General features: G+C 39.1%; 2 protein-coding genes across 2 annotated transcripts; both read right to left on the bottom strand.

Moving 5' to 3' along the window:
- Positions 1-948: 948 nt before the first annotated feature.
- On the bottom strand, positions 949-2,170 carry LOC4327651 (WRKY transcription factor SUSIBA2). The gene is made up of 3 exons (XM_015779545.3): positions 1,852-2,170; positions 1,583-1,747; positions 949-1,482 (listed from the first exon to the last, which is right to left on the bottom strand). Exons 1-3 carry the CDS (start codon positions 2,154-2,156, stop codon positions 1,212-1,214), a joined length of 741 nt encoding a protein of 246 aa, XP_015635031.1. The 5' UTR covers positions 2,157-2,170; the 3' UTR covers positions 949-1,211.
- Positions 2,171-5,620: 3,450 nt separating this feature from the next.
- LOC107279412 (uncharacterized) lies at positions 5,621-24,739 on the bottom strand. The gene is made up of 31 exons (XM_015760908.3): positions 24,487-24,739; positions 24,227-24,349; positions 21,666-21,823; positions 21,046-21,090; positions 20,807-20,885; positions 20,657-20,730; positions 20,443-20,549; positions 18,951-19,136; positions 18,469-18,672; positions 18,166-18,370; positions 17,971-18,045; positions 17,525-17,877; positions 17,242-17,434; positions 16,905-17,139; positions 16,497-16,827; positions 15,542-15,722; positions 15,302-15,442; positions 14,950-15,211; positions 14,360-14,842; positions 12,518-12,981; positions 11,696-11,832; positions 11,400-11,581; positions 10,914-11,294; positions 10,708-10,833; positions 10,553-10,618; positions 8,414-10,197; positions 8,060-8,339; positions 7,637-7,867; positions 6,665-7,186; positions 6,438-6,570; positions 5,621-6,316 (listed from the first exon to the last, which is right to left on the bottom strand). Exons 1-31 carry the CDS (start codon positions 24,553-24,555, stop codon positions 6,060-6,062), a joined length of 8,067 nt encoding a protein of 2,688 aa, XP_015616394.1. The 5' UTR covers positions 24,556-24,739; the 3' UTR covers positions 5,621-6,059.
- Between the last annotated feature and the right edge of the window lie 358 nt (positions 24,740-25,097).

Below are 25,097 nucleotides of genomic sequence, written 5' to 3'. Positions count from 1 at the left end.
AGCCATTGAGTCTCGATTGGATGGCTATGTGTTATTCCACATTCTATGTAGCTATATAGTTCATTCATACTAAGGTCTCTTTCGCATCCACCCAAGATGAAAATTAAGTATAGACACACAAAACAAGAAAGCCATCTGTGCATGATTAATTGAGTTTAATTATTTAAAACTTAAAAAAGGATTTATTTTATATTTTAAAACAATTTCTATATAGAAAGTTTTGAACAATTACACTGTTTAATAGTTTAAAACGCGTGCCAGCATAAACCAAGGTGAATCTATATCTTAATCAGAAAAAATAGGGGCTAAGTATAATTAATGTTATTTCTCTCGTTAAGCCACACCACATTAATTGTTTTTAGGCCTTGGATGATTATTCTATGGTCAAAAATGTTTATTTTATCCCCGCAAAAAAATGTTTATTTTATTTTTCTTCTATGTAAAGCCACATCATGTTAGTTTTTTCCTTTCGATAAGCAATATATATAATCTAAGTTATCATAAACCACACTGTTTTAATTATTCATAGCATTTTACGAATATCGATTAAAGATGCAAATTGTACAAAGTATATAAAGTTACGTCGTACGTATAGCGGAACTCAAATATATCTTATACTTTATTGTTACCGTTATCATATAATATTTGTACAGCAACACATAAGGTTTCATCTAGCATAAAAGATCAACCGACCGTTCTATCATCCGTGTTTATGATTGTCGAAATTTTGTTCTAAGGATCAAATATGTGCATGCTGTTGACTCAATCATAAGAGCTAAGGAAAGTTCTCTTTTACTCCATGCAACGAATGAGGTAATTAAATCTCCTATCTCACTAATTAAAAAATGGTATGACCCATAGCGTCTATCATGGCTGTTGTTTCTAGACAAATAATTAAAGGTTTATCATGGCTGAACTACTAGATCTATAGATTAATATACTTACAACTGCTAAAGACATACGATCCATCAAATTGTATAGCAAATATATACAATACTGTTTCAAATAATACTGTAATGCAATAATTGTACATGAAATTCGTCTAATTTCGATGAATTAAACGACCTACTATATATCGATGGGCCGTAATTTTGATTCAGGTCGCCTTGGTCCTCGATCGGAGACAAACTAATTGTCCATTCCTGTACGGCCCAGGACTCACACTAGCTAGTCAGTTGTCGCCGCCGGCGCCGCCGCGTCGGACTGGCCGGTCAAGGAAGCAGCAGCGAGGTGGCGGTGGTGCCCCTGAAGAGAGCGATCACCTCGGCCTCCTCCAGCCCGAGGCGGCCGTGCGGCGCCACCACGGCCGGTGCCCCGGCGATCGAGTAGCCGCCGGGCGGCGGCAGCTGCGGCCTGAGGTGCAGCGGCGCCGGGTGGTTGTGGACGCCGTCGTAGGTGGTGACGACGAAGCGCGCGTCGTCCCGGGCGCGCTCCACCCGCTTCTTCACGCGGCACCCCTCGCTCGAGCACCGGTAGTAGTTCCTGCACGTACGGACGCCGATCAACCAACCATGGCGTGGCGGCGGCGAGATGTGCTCTCCGGCGAGCGATGGAAGGATGGATGGATGGGTTAACTAATTACCTTGGGTTGGGGCTGTTCTTGACCATCTTCTTGCCGTACTTCCTCCACCGGTAGCCGTCGTCCAGCACGTCCACCTCCGACCTCGTCTTGAACGCGATCTTGCTGCCGTTCTTGCTCCTCGGCACGCCGCCAGTCGCCGCGCCGCCGCTCACCGGCGCCGGTCCCCTGCAAAGAAGGCAGCCGTGTCAAAAGCTGGACTCGTCTAAAACTGCATCACGATCGAGCTAACCAAGGGAGACTTGTTTTGTCAGAGAATTCATAGGACTGACCTGTCCATCTTGCCAAGATTGACGGCGGCTTCCCGCCGGCTTTGCTCCCTGCCTCCTCCGGCTTCCAGTGGCGCCGCAGCAACTGGCGGCGGGTTGTGCTGCTTTGAGTGGAAGCCCACCTCCGGCGTGTAATACTCGACGTCGTCCATGTCGAAGGAGAGGTAGCTGGACACAGCGTCGGCGACGGCAGCCATGTCGTCGTCGTCGTCGACGACGTCCTCCCCCGCGTAGCGGCCACCGCCGACCTGCCGGTACTCGGCGGGGCTCTCGCTCAGCGAGAGGAGAGACGGGTACAGCGACGACATCGCGCGCGACGCCTAGCTCAGCTCAGCTCACGCAGAGCGCTTTATCAACCGGAATTGTGTGTGTATACTGTATAGTAGCTAGTAGCTGTGAATGCATGGCGACATGCTGCACGCGCGCGTGCGGTGACCACGGCCGCGTTCAAACCGACGGCGACGTAGTACATGTGCCAGTGTGGGTGTGCGCGGGGGGACTTTGCCTGGAAAATCGCGGCAGGAAACATCGCCGCATGCAGCAGTAGCACATACACGCACGTCTCGATCCCGGATATGCGACAGCTACGGCCGGCAACGCGACGGCCACCCGCGCGCGCGCGGCGAGTCTCTGCTAAACCAGAAGTCCAGAACTGTGCAGTACAAGTGGCCCGGCTCCTGTCCAGACGGAGCCAGAAATTTAAATCAATTACTACTATGTATTTAAGTGGTGTCATTTATTTATTTTTATTTATACATAAAAATAAGGTCCATAGAGATATTTTTTAAAAAAGCTGTGGGGTCCTCATCGATCCATGCTAGCTTAGGAGAATGGATTTTAAACTCAACGGAACGTTTCCCTAGTTGCTTATACTCCCTCCGTCCCAAAAAAAAAAGACAAACTCTTTTATAAAAACTATGAAAAAAAATTAAAAAGACAAGTCACGCATAAAGTATTAATCATGTTTTATTATCTAACAACAATGAAAATACTAATTATAAAAAATTTCATATAAAACGAACAATCAAACGTTGGACACGAAAACTCAGGGTTTGTCTTTTTTTGGACGGAGGGAGTACGTCACACAAATAGTTATGAAAAAATTAAAAAAAAGAGAGAAAAATGTATTAAGATATAGTATATGATATATCACTGCATAATTATGCAACTGAAAATTCAACTTCTATATGTCACAGGAAAAAACAAATTTTAAGTTGAATTTAAGTTGCATACTTGTGGAATGATATATCACATATTAATTCATCTTTCAATTTTTTTCAGTTCTTTTATAACTATTTTAATGACATAGAAACAACAAGTAAATATCTCCTCGAGAGTTTAAAATAGTTTTCCCTAGCTAAGGGCCGGTCCTGTGTATCGTGATGGTTCGGACCTTAGCTCTCAAGCACACATATATAACAGTGTGACGGATTGACGTATGGTTAATAAAGTATTAAAAAACTTAAAAACTGGATTAATATGGTTTTCAAAATCAGATCTTTTATATAAAAATATTTTTACATAAAACGTAATGCGTAAACTATTTAGAAAACGTGCGTACGTAGAACGAAAAAGTAGGAGTCGGGCAAGTACATTAGAGCACACAAGCGTATATGGACGACGGACCAAACAAGATCTGACAAGCTAGCTATACCCTCATGCTGCGCAGCTGCGGTGTGTGTAGAAGTTGGCGGTCGTCGGCGTGGACCGGCGGGGCGACTTTGACGGCGGACGTAGAGACGGGGGTGGCTTAGGCACCCTTTGATTTGTTGGAAAAGTGTAGAAAATTTAAAGGATTTTAATTCTATGGAAGAAATTCCATTAAAGCCTTTGAAACTAAGGATTGAATCCTATACTATCTTTTAAAATTCCCATGGAATGGCTAATACTATAGAGATTTTAGAGAAAAGTTAGCAAGAGGTACAACCTCTTGGAAAAATTCCTTTGAGTCTATCTCTCTCATCCGATTTCTGTGTTTTTTCTGTGGTCCAATCAAACAGTTATTCCTGTGTTTTTTCTGTATTTTCCAATGCTCTGTTTTATACTTGTATTACTATCAGAATTCTGCGAGGGCGTTTGCCGGCCGGACGGGCAGGGAACGACAGTGTGTCGCGTGGCAACGGCGGGGCCGGCCAGCTGGTAGGTGTAGCTAGCACAGCGACGTGAGCCCGGTGGCACGGCGCGGGGCCGGGGGTGGTCAAGGCAGAGCAGTGGGCAGACAGCGACAATAATCTTGGCTGGCTGGCTGGCTTCAACTAATCAACGTACGTACGTATGGAAGGGTCGTCTCGGCTGGAGACCGGCCACGACCGGAGATGTTGATCGATGTGCTCCCCCCAAACTTAGCAGTGAGTTAATCTTTTTCTTTTATAAAAAACAACATAGTATAAATGTAGGCGTTTACAACATGGACACACTCTTCCCTCTATGAATATACGCGCACACATCTTATCACTATGAGTACCTCCGGACTACGCCAACACATCTTGAAATTGATGAAGTTAATACGGACGTCCCACCGTCGACGGTTACGTCGTCCACCACTGAAAAAATAATTAGTCATAAATACAAACACCGTATTAAATCTAGAATTTGAACCTAGCATATCTTGAGATTGATGAAGTCATCATAGACGAGTTAAGCTCACTTCGCACCATTGAGTTAATTTGGAGGCAATTCTTAGTGGAAAGAGTCTATTTTACTCCTTTGAACAATTTTAAACCGTGAAACTGTTTTTGCCTTTTCATTTTAGCTTCAAGAATGGCGCTGATCAGTATTGCTGGCTGCAGCAGTGCAACTGCTACATTCAGCCCTAAACGATCAAAGCGAATGTTAAAAACAATTCACTTTTCTTCTTAATAGCATTTATTAGTTTTTGTTTCTTTTATACGAGTTGTACTGTAAGCTGGAAATTTTTAGACACAGATGACAACGCTATCAAAGTTTAAAAATATTTTATTTTTTTCGTGACTATTTGCATGAAACTTTAAAATATGGATGCTTAAATCAGTCGCAGGTGCTTCTAACTTACATAAATAGTTCTTTTTTTTTAAAAAAAAGTCCATAGTTATAGTGCACATATCACATATCAAGTTTTAGTGCAAAATACAACTTATATTGAGAAAAAACCGTTAAGAAGTTGGAATTTTTTTTAGGAGTTTAGGGTGCAAAAATAAGTCAAAAATAGTTTAATGGGTTGCTCTAGCGAAATAGTTCGATGGAGAAAAGTCGTTTTCTTTTTCATAATTTAATCCGTAGGTGTTTTTGGAATGGCTTTCTTCAGTTGATAGGTACATGTGCTATCATCGGCTCATTGCCAATAAACCGATTAGACTGGCTTTCCCACTAAACAGGTGCACGTAGTATTATTACCATACGGCTCTGTTCTTTTCTCCAACAAAAGTTGGATAAACTTTTTGATGCACGCTTTTCAAACTGCTAAACGGTGTGTTTTGTGCAAAAACTTTCTATATGAAAGTTGTTCTAAAATATCAGATTAATCCATTTCTCAAATTTGTAATAATTAAAACTCAATTAATCACACGTTATTATCACCTTATTTTACGTGAAACACTTAAACTTTATCTTTATCTTTAGGAGATTCAAACACCACATGAGATTGGTGCTATGTGTTCTTGCAGGTAGCATTTTGAATGAGAAGACTGTTCAAGAGGAGAATCATTTCAAAAGAAATATATTGGATGGCATTAATCTGGCTGCACTTTCCATTAGAAGTACTGACAGGTCATCATCATCACTGTAAAACAATTGCTTAGTCAATAATATGACTGCAGCTGATCCGGATCCGTAAATAAAAACATAAATCTGGTTCGCGTTAGCGTCAGCTTTGTTCTCCGCATAAATAGAGTTACACCCCAAAAAACAATAAAGAAGAGACGAGATATGATCTCCGTATCTCAATGCGCTTGTACTATAGACTAAGGTCAAAAAACACGAGCACGTCTGTACCTAACAGTATACACGTCTAATAAGCAACTCTTTCCTTTGTCATATGGTGGTGTATGTCTGTCTACTAGTAGTTCACTCTGCTGTGAGAGCGAAGTTTACATTAAGCAGATCTACCAACACATTGGACTATGGGAAAATTCTGCAGAGATGCCAAAATTTCGTGCAGGCCTTCTACGCGAAGAACTTGCAGTGCGGAAATGAGCGCTGTACAAATTGATTCTACATAGCACATGATACCAAAATTACCTCAACCACCTCCCCATTTTCATGGTCATTATCTTCCGTCTCTTGTGCTCCCGGTGCTTGGCAGCGATGCGCAGCTTCCTCTTGGCATGGCGCGCCGGGTCCACGGCCGCGATAAGCTTCTCTGACTGCTTTCTGCTCTCCCTCTTCTGTTTGAGGCCCTTCCTGACACTGTTGTAAACCTCTACAAATTTCTCGGTGCCAATCAGGTCACACAACTTGTCGCGGACACTGTCTGCTAATTGCTTGACATCATCTGATAATAAAAATAGCTTCGGATAAGTTTAATGACATAAATACAACTACAAGGACTTAACAAAGAATCCCAACAATTTTGAAGCTTTCCCAGTTTGGAATAATGAAGACAGAGATCATACCACTGATGACTTTCCCAGCAAATCCTTCACAAACTTTATATAAGGGGCCCAAGAAGAGGTTAGCATAGGATAGTGATACTTCAGCACCAAGCGCTGATGAAATCATGCTGAAGCAATTGAATACAATCTTCATCTGCACATGCATAGTGAAAGTACAACTCTAAGTATTGTATGCAAAGTATAAGTTCAATCTGAGAATAATATTCATGTTGAGAGATGCTGCTTACCTGCGTATCCTGCATCTGCATTGCAATCTTTCCCATCCTCTTCAGGAGCGAAGAAACTAACAAAGATGTAAGCTCTTCACCTCCATCAAGGTTAGATCCATTTACATCAGTAGATGCAGAAGTGCAGATGAGAAATGCGTTCTTTGCTTTTGTTGAACCAAACAATTCAAAACCCTCAAGGAATGCACTGTGATCAGAAGAACTAAGGCTAGACCAAAACTGGTGTGGCGAGGTTGTTTGCTTAACCAATGTATGCAAGTTACAGACAGAATACGAAAGATTTTGTACAATTAGATTGTTCGCTGTAGTATCACTTAGTTCTGCTCTCAATTGTTTCATCAACGAAACAGCTATTAGGAATAGCATGCTTGGTTGGATAAGCAGTGAGGACTTGCCATCAAATTTCTTTTCACGCTTACTCTTCTCTACAAAAGAGAAATATGAGGCCACAAGAGAGCTGGATATATTACGCAACATTGAATGGGGATGGATCAGCAACTTGCAAACTATCATCCAAATTTCCTGCAGGTAGAATTGGGTCACAAACTTGATTGCACAACCAAAAGGAAGTTGCAGGTCTCAAACACATACTGTTAACAACCACTTCTCGCAAATCAGAAGTATCAAAATAAAAAATACTAAGTATCATTAAATGGGACAAAAAAGACGTAACTACGGAAATACAGTAATAATAAGGCACAAACACAAAGGCTAGTCATCATCTAGATTTAAATAACATAATCTGAATGTTATACAGAGCTAGTTCAAAGGGAACACTAGTGAAGCAATGACCATATCCAAGTGCACTTGAATAGAAGGCTAACAGATGCATATCAAGAGTCATCTATGTACTATGATGGTTCTCAGCATGCAATTAATGGAGAATAGCATTGCATCAAACTATCAGAGAAAATCATGCCAGAATTTATTCTTGTAAAACAGTTTAAAAATACAGCTCACAAGTAATCATACCTCCATATTTTGCTTGAAGTACAACTCTGGAAATCGTGCAAGTAACCTCTCCATCATGGCAATGGAGTGGTACGATTCCTTCCAAAATGGCAGGCAAGTTTCATCAGCTAAATCTACTTGTCCTCCAGAAGCAATGACAGAACATTCCATTATTTGCTTAGCGTTAGCCAAAATGTTGTTAAGGTGTTTGCCAATTCCCAACGAACGATCCCCTACAAGTAAACCAATGACCTGAAAATTTTTTTACAAGGATTATTTCTCAGTTCATGAAACGAAGATTGTATAAATGCAATAAAATAATATGAGGGAAATGCTTCAATGCTCTCCCAAAATGTGAAAGCAAATCCAGGGCACAATTTGCAACTGCCCGCACTAAATCGTGCAATGTAGTGCTTGGGAAAATAAAGTAGTTCTGATATTAACCTGCGCTGAAGCACTCCACAGATTCTGTTTTTCACCTGTGTACCATGAAAGAGTATATTCAAATATAGAATTCTTTCCCTGATCACCGATGCGCCCCAACAACTTTTGGATTGCCCTAAGGATCATAGAAGACACATTCTGGTGCTGTTCATTTGATAAGGCAACTACAAGATGGAGGAAAAATGTTTGACCCTGGTCATCAACTATCCTCTGGGGAAATCTGGTAAGAATATTGTGGAGCATCTCAAGCACAGCTTCTCTTCCTGATGGATGCTCATAACTGCAAATTTGCATAAGGTTAGCTTACAACGCACAAAGGCAATACCAAAGGTAAGTAGCTACGGATATTCTTACCTTAGATTTGTCAGGAAAAAATCAATATGTTGCTGTAAACGCTTCTCAGAGAGTGGATAATTTAGAAAAAATTGCAGCAGAATCTGGATGCATTGCTGGCGTATAGATTCAGTTTGAGTTGTTACCATCAATTCTCCTATCCTAACTACAATATCATAAATCTCAGGGGAAACCAATTTTCTTTTGACTATTGCCTTCAAAAGCGACAAGGCAACGGGTGAAGGGTTTGTCTGGAGATCAACAAAAATAGGGAAATGAACAATAATCTGGAGCTGATCATCTGAAAGTGAAATCCTGAAACCCCTAAGTAGATCAGCAAGCAGTTTCAAACAAGATGTGACCAAATGACCATTGGAATTCCCAGCTCTCTGTGCAATGTCCATAAGTACATTCTTGATCAGATTTGCATTGTCCTTGAGAGATGGCAAAGGAAGTTTAATCAACAAGGCAAGACATCTAAAAGAAATCGAGAGGACACTTTCGTGTTTGGAACTCAAGCATTCTGCCAAAAGTTTGACAAAAGGATCCAACTTCGACAAAAGTTCCTCATCGTTCTTATGTAGCTTGATGCTCTTTAGACGGTTACGCAATAAAGCAACTGCAAATTTCGTGATTATATATGAATTTTGCAACCCACTATCATGTAGTCCAAGCAATTTGTTTCTACGAGTATTTTCTTGACCATGACCAGATCCCGCATTCTCTTTGCACTGAGACTCACCTGCTGTAATGGTGTCCTTAATAAGCCCATAAACAAATACAAATAAGTCAAACGTTTCAGTAGATGGATTGCATTCGATCCCCAGGGCTATATTATGTAACATCATCTCAAGTTTTGACTTTAATTTCGGAGTAAGGTGCTTCTGAAGATGGGAAGAAATCGGTGAGATTAATTTCAAAGAATGTGTCTTGAATGTAACACATTGAGAAATCAGCTTGAGTGTCTCTAATGACATTCTCTTCTTCGTCTCTTTCATTTTGGATGCAATCTTCTCAACTTCCTTTTGCTCCGCAACATCCCCAAGTATATCACTCTCAACAACAGCAAGCAAATCTTCTAAACAATAGTTAAGCCTACCATTCATATCAGAAGTTATGGTTTTTGATAACAAATAATGAAGTGTGTAGCCCAAAACATGTAATTCATAACCCCTTTTCAGTATTGCCCTCAATATCTTGACCACGAACTGCAAGTACCCAATCCCAAGCTCCTTTAGAGATGCAGCCAAAGCTGACCTTGCTTCATCTCGTATGCTTTCAAGACGGTTCTTGAGAAAGTTACAAATCCGATGTATGATGCTTGAAAGTTGTGACTCGAAATAATCTACCGGTAGTAACTTAAGTATTTTAAGTGCTACCAGGTTTATGCTTACGTTGACTTTCTCTGGATCTGCTCCTAACAGTTTTTGAACCTGTGGGAAGACTATCTTTTGCAGGTAGTGTTGCTTCTCAGAAGAGACTATCGTTGAGGAGAAAGTCAAGGAAGAATCAGAATCCTCATTCATAGCATCAGAATTCCTTGAGACATCATGCGCAGGTTTCATGAAATGGAACGAGTCTAGCACAGCACATATAAGCCTCAATATGATCTTCTGCTTATCAGGCTTGAGGCTCAACTCACGGAAGCATCTCATCAATATTGTTCGATAGTGCTCCCACTGCACCTTGGCAGCAATAGAAGAAAGTGTATCCAAGCATACATCTCTTACTTGTTCACCCTTCCCAGCTTTGACATCAAAAAACATGTTGAAAAAGAGTGGAACAAAGACTTTCATCGTCACATCCTAGAATGAAAAAAATAAGATTAAAATGAACAAATAAACAACAGTTAAGTTTGTTGAAGAAAAACAAAAGATCTAACGGATGCCCCTGATGTACCAGTAACCACAAGATGCATAACCCTGAACTACCAGCAAGCAACAAAAGATAACTCAAGTGTAAGGTGTTAGTACACCAACTGATGGGGTGAAATGCAGCACAAAACACCTATGGTAATGAATAGCAACATAAAGCTACTATGTATGAAGCACCGAATTTTTAACTCAACTACGAAAACAAATAGGCAATCATCTAGGAAAACAATTCAATTTTGTCAGATTACATGTTCCACCATTAAGAACTTGATATTTTATAATGTACCTCAGAAAACTCGGTATCTTTGATCCGCTGCTTGAAAAGAGACAATGCTTTGGATCTTTTACCCGCCTGCATCAACAGATACAAGCATACAAGTAAATAAGTAATCAAGTAGTACTGTCTTTTTGTTGCCTTTGGGGCTGAATAAAGTAATTTACCTGTAAATGAGTAATATTGTGGAAAAAGTCCTCTTCCAGGTCTTCCTTACAGAGAGGAATAAAGGAGTTTAAGGATGGGACATGATTAAAATTATAGACCATCTCCCGAAGTAAAATAATCCACTCCTGAGAACACAATAACATTAGTTTCAGCTTTTACCAAAAACATCGTATGCTAAGATAAAAAATATAAATCAAATTTAAACCTTCTGAATTGATATATCTTTGCTCATTGCCACCCCCATATTGTGCAGGTAAGTTTTCTCCAATATCTGGTGAATACTGCCTTTTGTCCAAATGCCATTGGAATTATTCTCTGTTTCTATACAGTGTTTCGACTCATTATTCATGATTGAAGCAGAGAAATCCAGGAACGATTGAAGAGCTCTGGATGCACTTTGCCGAAAAATCAACTCTTCAGATGACATATCATACACACAATGAGATAATATGGCACCCACATGCTCCTCTCTCATGTCAAGAAAAGATTGTGGCTGAATCGTATCGTATGCTTTAATTCTAGTGTCATAATCTACTTCTCCAAGTTCTGATGTTGAAACTGCATTGAGATCTCGCACTAACATAGCCTGTAAAAGATATCAAAAATCACAATGCAAGCTATATAAAAGGAATAGATATTGCAGGGAAGTCGCCACAAAGGAAACCACATAAAAAAATGTATCAATGATCACCAGAGTGGACACTGAAGGCTCGTGAAATGATAGTCCAACATAAATATCACAGATACATAATCGCAGCTCCAGTCCAGCAGTGGCAAGCAATGGGTTCAGTGCATTTAGAATTTTAGCAGATACTCCACATCTTAGATTTGCAAGTATTCCCCCAACAACACGTAGAGCTTCCAAACATTCATCTATCATACAAAAATAAGATGAGCGTAAAATAATAATCAATAACCTCGTCTTTTTCATGGATGCTGAAGCACAATATGCATGTTGCATAAGGTAAACTTGACAGAAAGGCTTACCAGGGTTCAAATCTTTCTTGCTGAAAAACGGAAGGATGAGATCTAAAACATGCTCTGCAGATGAGGGGTCTGTGATGTACTTCATCAATAATTTAAACAGCCTTAGTTCGCGCTGCCCAAGCCACGTCCCAGATTTCCTGTAGACACCAAAAATACCAGATTTTGGATTTTGAGTCAAGCTTTGAATATTCAAAACATAAGCTCCTAAATGTGTGATACTCATTGTGGAGAATCCCCAAGCAACAAAAGGGATCATAATACATCACATAACTAGCATTAACTCATTTGTATATTCTGCAAATATGTTTTGGACGAACTAAAGATATGTTTCCAAAATATGTGTAGCACCTAAATATAATTTTAAAAGCTCATGTTCTTTGGCTCTTTAAAACTACTCCCTCTGCCCTAAAATATAGCAACCTGCTATTAGATTAGACACCACCTAATACTATGAATCTGGACTTTGGGACGGATGAAATGGCTGTTTGCTTTTGACGCTTGGAACATTCTGAGCTCAACCCAGCTGTGAAACGTAAACAACACCTGAAAATAAACATATTTCATGGAACTTCTGGATTGCGATACTATAGGCCAAGAACCATCACCCCATACTGGGTTATGGCCCATAATACTAGCTGATAGTCAGACCATGAAGATAGAGGATCAGATAGAACCAGTGAAGAGTTTATAAAGAATTGCAAATGCAGCACATTTGTACAAAATAAAAAATAGTTTCAAAGGCCTTAGCCTCACACATGAGGGGTTTCACTAATAATGGATAGATAAACAACAAACTCCAAAATTAAATAAAGCGAAATATACCTGTGAAGTTCTCTGCGATAACTAACAAAATCATTGAGACTATGGAGAAGAACATCCATATGTGGGACAAGAATTTTCTTCAGTGAATGATCTCCATGCTGCTCTAAATCAGTATCCAGCTTGATCAGATTCTCAATGAACTCAAGTGCATAGGATGTGATGGATCCTGATGCTTTCTTCACAGTTAAGATAGAAAAAATGGCTGGTACAAGGTTGTGTGCCCCCAGTAATGATGCTAGTTTTGGGCTCTGACTCATAGCCATGAAGCATGAAAATAATGAACTTGGCTTCTCACTACTGGACGCCTCTTGTCTGAAGCAGTCAATCAGAGGTTTCACAGAAGTAAAAAAGATATTCCAGAATTTTTCTCCAAAGTCATTACTCCCATACTGGTTAAGTGCCAAGGAAACAATTCTAATACATAAAGACCTTAAATCCTTCAATTGCTTGATTGAGACACTTTCCTGCATGACAGTGAGGTAGCTGATGGGGGTTACCACAGATAAGATATTGCACTTGACCAACATAATTAATAGCTTCATCATAAGAAGAGACAACTATGCAAGAACACAATTAGCATCGAGTATTCGATATGATCATGCAAGTACTGGCTATGCTTTCTAGGATTTGCTAAATACAATTAACTAGTTCTTCCCTACAATATCAAATACTTTCAGATTTTATGGAGCATCCGGGCATGTCTTCATTATATTGGTGTACAGAGGTCCATTCTTCATTTTGTACCACAAAAGCTATTTTTGGTGATTCTGTTGAACATGATACTTGCTCGGCTCCTCCATTCTATTTTAGCTGTCATTTCAGAATTAGTGCATTTCTACTTCAAAATTTTTACCCCCTCATATATACAGAAGTACTTTGATTTGTCCTATGAAGTTGGTATCAATAGATTTAACATCAGAACTACCCTCATGGCCATTGTAGTATTAATAGTCTTGTTAGCATAGAATAAGAAAAGGAATTTGTCAAAGTTGAGCATCGGCAGAGGCCGCCGCATTGATGTGAAACACAAGTTGGAGAGAATGGAGAGAACATGTACTCCCTCCGTCCCATAAACTGGATGTGACACATCCTAGTACTACGAATCTAGACATACCTTTGTCCAGATTTGTTGTACTATAATGTGTCATATCCAGTCCTAGATTCGTTTTTTTTTGGACAGAGGGAGTAGTCCCTACAATTCCAAAAGTAGGACATTTTAGCCTTCTCAACTCTTTGCTAAATGTAAGTCAATTCAGAACTTCTAGCCAAATTATGAAGGGTAATAAAGTCATTTGAGTTATTTTCTTAATTTGTGTGCATAAGTATAAAACTACTTGTACTTGGATTCAGAGGGAACAACAACTAAATTGATCTGGAAGTGGGAACAGTCAGAGCACCATGCTTTTTCCAAGGCATATAGGACAGCAGTTTCAAGCACCTTCATGCCTACGGATCCAAGCCGATACCTGTCACTGTTGTTTAAGATTGGCGACGTGGATATATTATCATACCCGATAGGAGACGTTTTGTTGATATCAAGCACAAGAAAAAATGAACTACAATAGACTTAACTAGTTTGGACTAGTTGCATGAATCACGATACATAATCACTATAGTTGGGCTAACTTAAAAAGTAGTTCTATTAATGGTGAGTCTGCCATCGGCCATCGCTCAACCACAACCTCTGTAGAGTTGTTTGCAGATTAATGTTTGGTTGCAAATCATATGAGTTATTTCTTGATATCCATCATACTAAAAGGATATCTGTGGCCATACAAGTTCTAAGTTTAGAAAATTTGATGTTTATTTGAAATCCGTTGCAACACACAAGTATTTACACACCTTGTTATGGTCTGCTGAGGGCAGATCTTTTGAGTGTTCTTTCAGGCTCATAGAATTACCAGCTTCCAGAGTCATAGAACATTCGTCATCAGGGTCATTTGATTGCTTGCTAGGATAGTCCTCTTCATTCATACTTCTGAGATTCCGCATGCAACTCTCAAGCAAGCGAACAACAATGAGCAATAGAACATCAAGAACTGGACTTATAAGTGCCATACCAAAAGTACCAAAGATTTCTTCAACCAAATGAAGAAAACCATTTGCTTTTTTCCATGTTAGGTTCTCTAAACAGATCTCTGTTGAAGCTTCCACAATGTCAGAAATATTTCCAAGCAGGTTGTCAGACTGAGACCCAAATATTTCAAGTCGAAGGTTCCCAGGGATCAAGGACTTCAGAAGTAACGAGAAAAAGAGCTGAAGCTCATTTGAATCAAATTGCATAAGGAATCGGAGAATTGCCTTTCGATGGCTAACCCCTGTGTGCTGGCACAACAAAGCACGATATACAGGTGTTAGTTTGTGCCAGTTAAAAAACAAATATCCATTTTAACCATTGTGGTACATAAACAATTAGCTAAGTAAATACGGACCTTTCGAGAACCAAGCAACTTAAATTTCTTTAATTTAGGTGTCAATACACGGATAACCAAAGGAACAACACTACTTCTGTGGTCTTTCTGGATAGACAAGGAATCATATGAAACTGCCCATGTAGTGAGCTCTTCACGTAGAGTTTTTGAGTCAATTAAATTCTTGAGACTTTTACTGTATGGTGTCAGAAATTCATCCTTCCAGTTTAAAAGGCAATCCAATGCTTTTGATTGTATGTCAGGATCACTCTCGTCTAAGACCCTGCCAATGATTTATCAATTTATCAACACATTATCACATAATACTTCACCTGCAGAAATAGAAAAAATATATTAATATTCAATCACAAACCTTTTAGTTAGTACTTCCTGAAGAATCTTGCTCTGATATAATGATCGAGCATTGCGCATTAATCTCAAGACATTCAACCACTCTTTCAGAATCGTCTTCCATTGTTTGCCTTTACATTTGTTAGATATATATGAATCAACACTGCACAAAACAAGAACAAAAAAAAATATTAACAAGGAGTGGACTTCAAATTTCAATTCTGGAATGCAACAGTAATAATATGTGTTATCAACTAGATACCTAGTGATGTTGCTATTATCATAGCCCATGAAGGTTAGAAATAATGGCACAAGATGCCGTGATCGAGACTCAGCAACATCAGATATCTTCTGGAGAGACTGAAGCAAAAGGGTAGCAACTGTCTCCAGAGGTGTGCAATCGTAGTTTGTAGAAAGGTATATGCTGAAGCAGTCAAAAATAGCTGCAAAATCGACCGAGAAGAAATTTAGTACAAATGGAAATCATCAAAAGTTTAGGAAAATGAACCAGAGAAAATAGACTATAACCCCAAATATTGCAGTCTACACTCTACCCTCATTACTGATGTATTTTTGTTGCTATTCATATACCATAAAAATTACCATGCATAACAAGGGTATCACAAATAAGTGAAGTTTGAAGATAAATTACCAGTTTAGTGAGCTAAACTGCACAAAGGCAGAATTGACATTCAGAGTAGTAGCACGCAAAACAGTACTCCCTCCCGGTTTCATTTTAATTGGCATTTTGGACAATGACACGGTCTACAAAATATATCTTTGACCTTATTTTTATATTATAATATATACAATAAATAAATGCATGTTTACTTTTATTATAGTGCTTTGAATGATAAATCTATATATGCTGTTCTAGTTTCTTTAAACTAAATATTTTTAAAGTTATTGATGGTCAAAGTTAAAAGTTTGATTTCAACCTTGTCCAAAACATCAATTATTATAGAATAGGAGGGAGTATGTAGTATTAGTACGGACAAGTATATACTCACAAAAGATAAGACATGAACTGCCAGGTAGTACAGAAAACATGGCTGTTTCTGCTATATTCTCTTTCTATATGAATAGAACTAGTCATGCAGCAAGGCAAAATATGGATAAGAGCAACTAAGGCACAAATACAAATAGAGGTTTGCTCTAATGGTGGGCTTGGAGAAGAATAGTACAATTAAAACACTACACAAATATATGAGACATACATTGTGGTTGGATTGTAGCTTCCAGCTTATCCTGATTTTTCACACTCGGACCATTTGACTGGTGGGTTGCGATAAATTGAATAAATTGATCCCACACAAGCTCCTTGTGTTTACTAATAAGGACGGCAAGACAATCCAGTGCTGGTGGCCAGAGATCACTAAATCTATTATATAATATGCCAATAATCCCATGCAAGAGAAGAGGTATGTAATCTTCGTGGACCATCTTGGAAGATAGGCTCATTTGTATGCGGGAAACAAAGATAGCAATTTTCCGGCTAGTAGATACGGATATTGGAGTTGATTCAACAGCCAGAAGTGTGTCCAAGACCTGGTTTCAAGGGAAATATCAGGATAAAAAGGCAAAATAATAAGTGAAATATTAGCTGATAGCCTGATAGGACATACATTAGCATATTTCATATCAATAGTGTCGTCACCAGAATCTTCTGTTTTTTGCCTCTTATGTGGACGCTCTTCATCTGTGCCTAGACGTTGATCCATCTTCCCAAAATAGGATAAAATCCTCAATGTTAAAACCCGGAGATCCTTATTTGGACTGCTTAAGTTAACAGCAAAGATAGAGAACAAATCTAAAAGGTTTTGTGGATCACATTCTCCTGTCATTCCCAGGGAAGCTGCTCTGCTCACAGAAACAAAGGAAAAAGTTTTAATTGCCCCCACATGGTCAAAGTAACATGGTAGATGAATATAGAATTTAAAGGTAGAGAGCATATAACTTTACCCATGCAGGGAATCCAAGTATTCAGCTATAGCAGATAGTACTTGTGGACTTGTGCTGTGTTTCTTGGCAAGAGATAAGATTTGGCCTATCCCTGAACTTATACTGGTGTTAATAAGCTGTAATTCATGATATGATGATAATGCTGCGCCAAGTAGACTTCTCCAAGTAGTCTTTGGAAGGCCGCTAATGCTCTCTGCATGTCAATATATACAAAAGTACGCCTTTCAGAAATACAAAATATGGTTCTCATTGTAAGAAAGTACAGATCGTCAAGTAGAATCACCTGCTTCCACTTCAAGCAGCCGATCAAGGTTGCAAATTAACTTATTTAACATTGACAAACTAACTTGAGGTACATCTTTGATATTAGGATAGCAGCAAATAGATCCCCACAATATAGCAGCTTCCTTTTCATTGACCAGGTTACTTGTGTGGTTACCAGTTTTAACTATGTCCTCTAATAGCTCTAGCCAGAAAGAGACTTTTGATTCAATGAATTTGCATACTTTCTTCTCCCGATGTATATAACTGCCATCAATGCCATGAAGAGTTATTTGCGTCTTTGCTCTCTTAAAGAAATGCAGAAGGATAAACAAAACTTCCTCAGGTGAAGTCTCGAGAAAAGTATCCATTGCACTGTTACATGGCATCAAATTGCATGGTCAAACCTTTATGTGTGTGAGCGTATGAGAATATTTTTAAGCAATAGCAATAAATATTAGCACATACCTCAATATCTGACTCTCAAAAGTTTGTATAATTTTTGGACCCTTTGTCAATAGTTTCCTCACAAAGACAAGCATGCTGAAAATATTTAGTCAAAATCATTAGTGGACCAACTAGCTCTATACTACTATCATCAATATAAAAGATATGCACAGGAGCTGTACAAGCAAACCAGTATCAATTAAGATGAAGTTTTACCTCAAATCTGTTAATTTGAATACTGGATCATAGAAGGGTGATATAAAGGATAAATTGCCAAGAATAACTGGAACATCCAAAACACAAAGCAGAAAATCCAGAACACTGTTCACAACCTCAGATGATGAAGTTTCTCCAGTACAGCTGCCAGGAAGCATATACTTACTGACCAGCGATTTAACAAGTTTAAGGATGTTAGCCTTATCTGGAAAAAAAGGTGAAGTACAAATTAATCATTTTTATTAAAGAAACAATAAAATTCAAGCAGCCAAAGCATATGTGCCATGAGATGGAAACTCATACCAGCCACATCACTTTGCTTGCTGTTTTGTAAAGCGAATGTAAGAAAATCGATCAAGCACTTCAAATGGTCCAAGTAGCCATCCTTGATACAAATGTTGATCTCTTCAAATAAACAAGTATATATCAATTGCAACTCTTTTTTATCTATCTCATCGCACAACCTATGAATCAGCCCAGTTATGACTTCACGAATAGTAGAAGACCCTGCATTTTGTGTTAATGCACTGGTCACAAAAAAGAATTGTTCACATTACAAGTTTCTCATGTATGATTCAAAAAGGACAACACAGCAATTAGCAAAACCAAAAACTCATTTATGATGAATCAATGATGAACAATAGCCATTTCAGCTATATTGATATGAAAGGATATGACCAATAAAAAGAGCAGTACATCAGTCAAAAGAAAGAAAGTGCAAAGTAACTAATCGGCACAAAAATTACAGTAGTTAGTATATGTCATTGCACAGAAGGTTATCTAACCATCAGGGAATTTTTCTTGAATAGTAGTGAGGTTTGACTTGCTCAACAAGAACTCCATAATCTTTCCAGCTCTGGAGTGAAGTCTTGTGTATGTTCCTCTCATGACATGACATAGCAAAGCAGTTATCCCATCTATATGTACGGGTGATGGATTTTTAGCAGCCTCAAGTAGAACATTCCTTACACCTAACAACCAAAGGAAAAAAAGGAAGAGTAGCTTAGAATGACAAAAACATAAAAGTACCTATGCAAACAAGACCAGCAATCTTCACAACGCCCCCATTTTTATTGCATTGGCTAAGGCTTAAACCCTTCTACTTACTTGGTTGTATGAATATTTTCCTAAGCAAGAGAAGGGATATGACACATAAAAGAACATGCCTCAACAAACAGACTGCTAGGTAGTTGCATAAAAAAGTAGTTCTAATTATCTCAAAAAAGAAAAAGTAGTACTAAGAGGCTAAAGACTTAATATAACCTGAAGTTACACAATTCACTTAGATACAGAATTTAGCATCATCAACATGGTGTAAGCAAGCAAAAGTACAATTGAACTTATTCAAGAATAAAAAAAATGGTAAAAAGGCACAAAAAACTACAGAAGTAACATGGAAAGGAATAAACTGAAAAGCGGAACACGAGGAAGATAAAGAAATGGAAAGGACATAGCCACTTTTTAGCAGCAACACAGGCCCCTTCTAAGCCTCCATTGTCATGTAGTCAATCTCTTTTAGTACCTCAACAAACTTGATCCCTGTTAAGCCCTCTCTTTCCAACCATGTTCAAAACAACCTTCACAGTAATAAGTGTGCTGGTATTCCCTTGAGGAGAGGGAATGGCAGGTGCAGCCAATGTTTCAACTAGTGTCAAGGAGGCAGAGCAGAAAAACGTTTTTGTAGCAGATAGCATGTAGCAGCAATATAGAGCGCACAACAGACTTGTCTATCTTTGTAGGCATGTTAATTTAAATCAAACAATATAAAAGTAAAATGGCTTATCTTGTATTGTGGTTGTTTGTTCCTGTGCAATAGAAGTAAAAAAAATGTGATTCTACAGATGCAGTGTTACAAGAACATTAGTTGCCATAACTGGTTATAGATAGCCATAATGTGCTGCTGCTGTGCCACAGAAGAACAAAGTGCTACAAATGACCATTTATTAGAGGATCCCCTGGTTGCTATGAACAGCTGCTGCACCAGAAGACTGCAAGAGCTAACAACAGCCATTTATTAGCGGACACTACCCATTTTTGCTATATTGAGCTACTCAAACAATAGGTAGACCCACCTATCAGCTCGCTATAAGGTCGGTGACTCACAAGGTTCTTTTGGATCAAGCATGAAACTTAGTTGACTTGGAAACCACTAACCATCATTGGAAACGAAAGGTAAAAAGCCTAAAGGAGAGCAGTCCCAAGAGGAAACAAAAGGTACTCTTCCTTTCCGCTAATTTACTTGAATAAAAACAAAAAAGCAAAAAAAAGGAGGAATACCTTCTATTTGTTGACCATTGGGTGCATTCCTCAGAACAAATGAAACAGATTCAGCCATAAACTCTCTAACATAATCCTTTGGAAAAAATCTCAGTGGAGCTGTGATCCTTCAATTATAAACAAAAATCAATATGATGTGGAAAAATACTCCAAGAGAAAATATTTCCAACAGCATATATGCTGTCATCATCATCTAAAAGGGGGAAGAACTAACCTGAGAACCTGAACAACATCTTTAACTAGATACTTTTGCAAGTACATCATTACATATGACCATGACGTGAAGACCTGGATTAAACTGGATCATTAAGACTTCTGCTGCTCAAACACAGGATTTACAAATAACTGTAAGAAGATAATCTACCTGCTCCATGATTTCAGGGTCTCGATCACCTCCGTCACTAAGGAGAGCTAAAATAGCATTAGCATGTCTTCCTAAAAAACTGCAATTAAAAAAATGCAAAAGAAGGGCAAGCCCAGTTAAGATAAACAGAAAACCAAGCAAACAACCACCACCAAGAAATGGACAAAAACCATAAAAATTAAAAAGTATAAACCAACAACTATCCAGTATCTACAGTTAATTTAAATTAGCAAACTCACGGCAAAAAATCCTCCAGAATATCCCTGGAGAGAGCTGCAACTAACCTGCATATAAAACATCACTTTAGACATACAATAACGGTAACAGTCATTATTGCTGCAAGCCATAGCTGAACTATTGTAGCAGTGCCCAGGATATGCCATGGATCATGAAAAAGGAAGTTTGAATTTCTCTTCTGGCTCCATGGCTCTTTGGAATCCGTTATGGCCATATTTTCATGTTAAGCAGAATATTAACAATCTGATCAAACCAAACATGATGCAATATCTCATGACAGTTCATATTCTCTTAAGTTATCCAGAAACATACCCCACTCAGCAAGCTCAACCTAATTTCCACAACAGAGTAGAGACAAGACAAGCTAACGGGCTATAACATATACACAACTTATTTGTTACCCAACAGAACAATCAAGGATAACAATAGACTCCTGTAGCAAGCCTCGACAAATGATCAGTTAGGCAACATTCTATTCAAGCTCATCCTCAGTTTATTACCAAACATGGAGGCTATTTAAAAAACAATTAGGGCGCAATATCTAACAGGAGCAAAAAGCCATACATTTAACTAGCAAGAAGTCACAGTATTCAACTACATTCTAAATGCATGGTCCACTTACATCAGTATTGGTTCAAGTGACAATCTCGCCTTCATATTTATTCTTTTTAGAAGTCCGGAGAATATTTTTTCACAGTGCAACACGATTTGAGGCAATGTTTGTACCAAATGTATTGTCTCTTCATAAAAGGAGATGAAGTCATCTGCAGTATTGAGCTCCTGAACCAGTGGAAAAGAACAATATTAGAAGAGCTGATAGACTGAATGCACATCACTGAAGACTTATACAATTTAAATGAACTAAACTTGGATCCCTTTCCAAACGTTAAAAACTAATTTTAGAACACTACAAATATCGCACAGAGAGACCAAATGGTGTGCAGCTAACTATCATCTTCAGTTCATCATTCAAACTTCTACTTATCTCTGGTCACCATCATCCAAATAACATCCATTTTTTTCTCCACCGCTAAATGCTCCCCAAAAGATCCCAACAAACTTATAAACCACCAATCTTAAAAGGTAGTTGAAATAGCTCCTCAACCCCCACCAAAAGGGATGTAAAGCATTTATTTCTGACACAAAGTCAGCATCAAATCAAAACAGGGAAAATGTAAAAAAATTGTACGTCCAAATATCTAGCTTGCTAGCTAAGAGATCAAAACATTATCCCATGGAAAATGGTGCCTGAATATTCATGATTGAACAATATATTAGAACCCTTATTCTAATAGCTAAATAAACCTATTTTTGTTTCAGTGGAGTCAAGTGTATAATTCTAATTCTAACATATAATAGCAGTTGGACGTTTTCAAACACCACAAGATCACAAACTGACAAACATCATGTTCACAGTTTGCCAATGCCAAAAGGACAAAACTACTCATGACACATTATAATCCCATATACGCTGCAAAATTTGAATCACATATAACAAGAAAATTCCAATCATTAGAAGAAAAATAAGGCACTGAACTCCGACATGATCACAACCATCCATTTATTCTTTCAATGTTCACAGTTGTTATTGCAGCAATTCCAATTGCTCCATTTCCTAACAGAAGTCAAAGCCATTAACCAACTTATCCAACGTGTTTCCTTAATCTCACAACTGACAATGTAAGAGCTTCACCAGAGCGAATGATTAAAGTGAAAGTCCCTGAAAAATACATGTCTATATCTGCACCTAATGACCAAGTTCAACCCATAGAGTTCCAGTAACTTATGCACATACAGAACTCATGGCCACTCTGAGGACTTGTTCGGATTAAAGGGTTTACACCAGATTTTGTAGGACTCCATGATTCTTTTGGATTTGCTACTATTCACATTCGGATTGTAGGAATCACACAAAGGAATTTTGGAGTTCTGTAGCCTTGCCATGAAAACACAGGAGTTCCAAAGGATTCCAAACATTCACTCCAAAACCTCTTTTTTTCATCATTGCTGCCATAGGATGGAATCCTGTGTTCTAATCCTCCATTTTTTATTCCTGTGTTCCAAATATCCTATCCTACAAAATTCATTTGTTTTCTAATCCTCCATTTTTCACATGCAACCCTATCATATTCCTGCGTTTGTCCTTAGTTCATTCATGAGATGCTGGTTTCAACAAACTAGGGCCCCTTTGATTTGGGGGAAAAACATAGGAATTTTAGAGGATTTCAATCCTATAGGAAAATTTCCTATGAAGCCCTTTGAAACAAAGGATTGAATCCTATCCAATCCTTTGAAATTCCTATGGAATGGACAATCCTATAGAGATTTTGGAGGAAATTTAGCAAGAGCTTCAACCTCTTGCTAACTTTCCTTTGAGTCTATCTCTCTCATCCAATTCTTGTGTTTTTCCTGTGGTTCAATCAAACGGTCATTCCTGTGTTTTTCCTGCGTTTTGTTATCCTCTGTTTTACACTTACATTCCTATCAAAATCCTACGTTTTTCCTATTCCTACGTTTTCTCAATCCTGCGATTCAAAGGGGCCTAAAGCTTTAAATGATATAATCCCCTAGATAACTGAAAAGTTTTAGGCCTATGAGCAAGCACATAAATACAAGCATCACTAAGACCAAAATTGTCTCCTCATCTAGTTCTTCAGATGCATGCACCAAATATGTACAAGCATGCCTAGGACGGAAACATCCTAAATTATCCCCTCATCCGCAATTTTTCGTGTACACACTAAATCACCACAAGTATAACTTAGATGTAAACATTTTAGTTCCTATACATCTGTAGATTAAGGCTATGCTATTGGTACTTCAGGAACAATACTGATAACATAATCTCCCAGGCTCTTCCTTTGAACAATTTTAATTTTACAGCAATATCCTTAATTTCCATATATGTCAACAAACAGTATGTGGCTTATTTCGGTAACAAAAGAAATGGGGAATGGTTTGTTATTGTTCAATACAACAAAATTCTAAACAATACCATAATATTCATGTGTATCCATCATAGTTCATGACACCACTCACTACTTAAGACACCTAATTGAGACAGTTTTAAGCTTTCCTTAGTGATCTAAGCACCACATTTAGCATCTCCGCTGCTCTGAGTGTGCGAGTGTTAACCAGGAACAATTGAAGAACGGAAGCAAGAGAGGGATGAAGTGGTGATACCCTCCACTCCACGAGGGCGTCGAGGAAGAACGAGGAGCCGCTCGATGGCTCCGCCTTCACCTCGTGAAGGCTGCGGTACACGTCGATGTCGATCTCCTCCACCCGCTGCGAGAAGGACTTGAACTGCACGAGCACACGCACGCAACGGACGCACGAAACCACATCAGCAGCCGCCAAACGCGCCCACGAGCTCGATTCCGTGGGGAGGCGGGGGCGAGAGAGAGATTGCTGGAAGCGCGGGGAGGGGCGGATGCTCTTACCACGAAGCGCTTGCGGCTGGAGGACGACGTGTTGAGGCACTTGACCGCCGCGTACGACGGGGTCGCCATGGCCGCGTCCGCCGCCGGCGCCGCCGCCGCCGGAGAGGTGGGGTGGAAGACGGTGGGCTACGAGGGGGATGGGGGGAAGAGGGGCGGCGCGGAGCATGCGGTGCGGGGACGGCGGGGTTTAAGCGAGGAGTAGTGGGTTGTCTAGTTGTCTAGGGTTTTGAGGCGGTGGCAGTTGGGGGGAGTTGGGGAGGAGGACGACGACGAGATGGCCTTTAGCAGTTACGCGGGCTCGAAGACTGGGCTTCGTGAATGGGCTCCTGGCCCACTACGCTTAGCTTCAGTTTCAAGATATTTCCATTTTAGGACAAAAAAATCAAAAAACTTGTGCTAATTCTGAAAGGGTTCATAAATATTTAGGTTTGGTATCAAAATTGAACCAATGTGAGGAGAATATATAGGTATTTTCAATTCTTTTTTGGGTAGTGAGAGGTTTTAATATTTGGTTTATTATCTTACCAAAAATTTATGATACCGAAATTTGGTGGTGTAGCAACCCATGTTAGCCCTAAAATTCAAGGTAAGAGCATCACCAACAGCATCTA

The sequence above is a fragment of the Oryza sativa genome, chromosome 1 (genome assembly GCF_034140825.1).
Source record: "Oryza sativa Japonica Group chromosome 1, ASM3414082v1".
Taxonomy (NCBI): domain Eukaryota; kingdom Viridiplantae; phylum Streptophyta; class Magnoliopsida; order Poales; family Poaceae; genus Oryza; species Oryza sativa.
The sequence above is the reverse complement of the archived record's forward strand: the minus strand, read 5'-3'. Positions and strand labels throughout refer to the sequence as shown.

Coding starts and splice junctions, on each gene's coding strand:
- LOC4327651 (XM_015779545.3), bottom strand. CDS start 2,156: ATGTCGTCGCTGTACCCGTCTCTCCTCTCGCTGAGCGAGAGCCCCGCC. Junction 1,748..1,851: donor AATCTTGGCAAGATGGACAG/GTCAGTCCTATG, acceptor CCTTCTTTGCAG/GGGACCGGCGCCGGTGAGCG. Junction 1,483..1,582: donor AAGAACAGCCCCAACCCAAG/GTAATTAGTTAA, acceptor CCGTACGTGCAG/GAACTACTACCGGTGCTCGA.
- LOC107279412 (XM_015760908.3), bottom strand. CDS start 24,555: ATGGCGACCCCGTCGTACGCGGCGGTCAAGTGCCTCAACACGTCGTCC. Junction 15,443..15,541: donor GATAATAGCAACATCACTAG/GTATCTAGTTGA, acceptor TGTTTTGTGCAG/TGTTGATTCATATATATCTA. Junction 10,198..10,552: donor AAGATACCGAGTTTTCTGAG/GTACATTATAAA, acceptor TTTTCATTCTAG/GATGTGACGATGAAAGTCTT.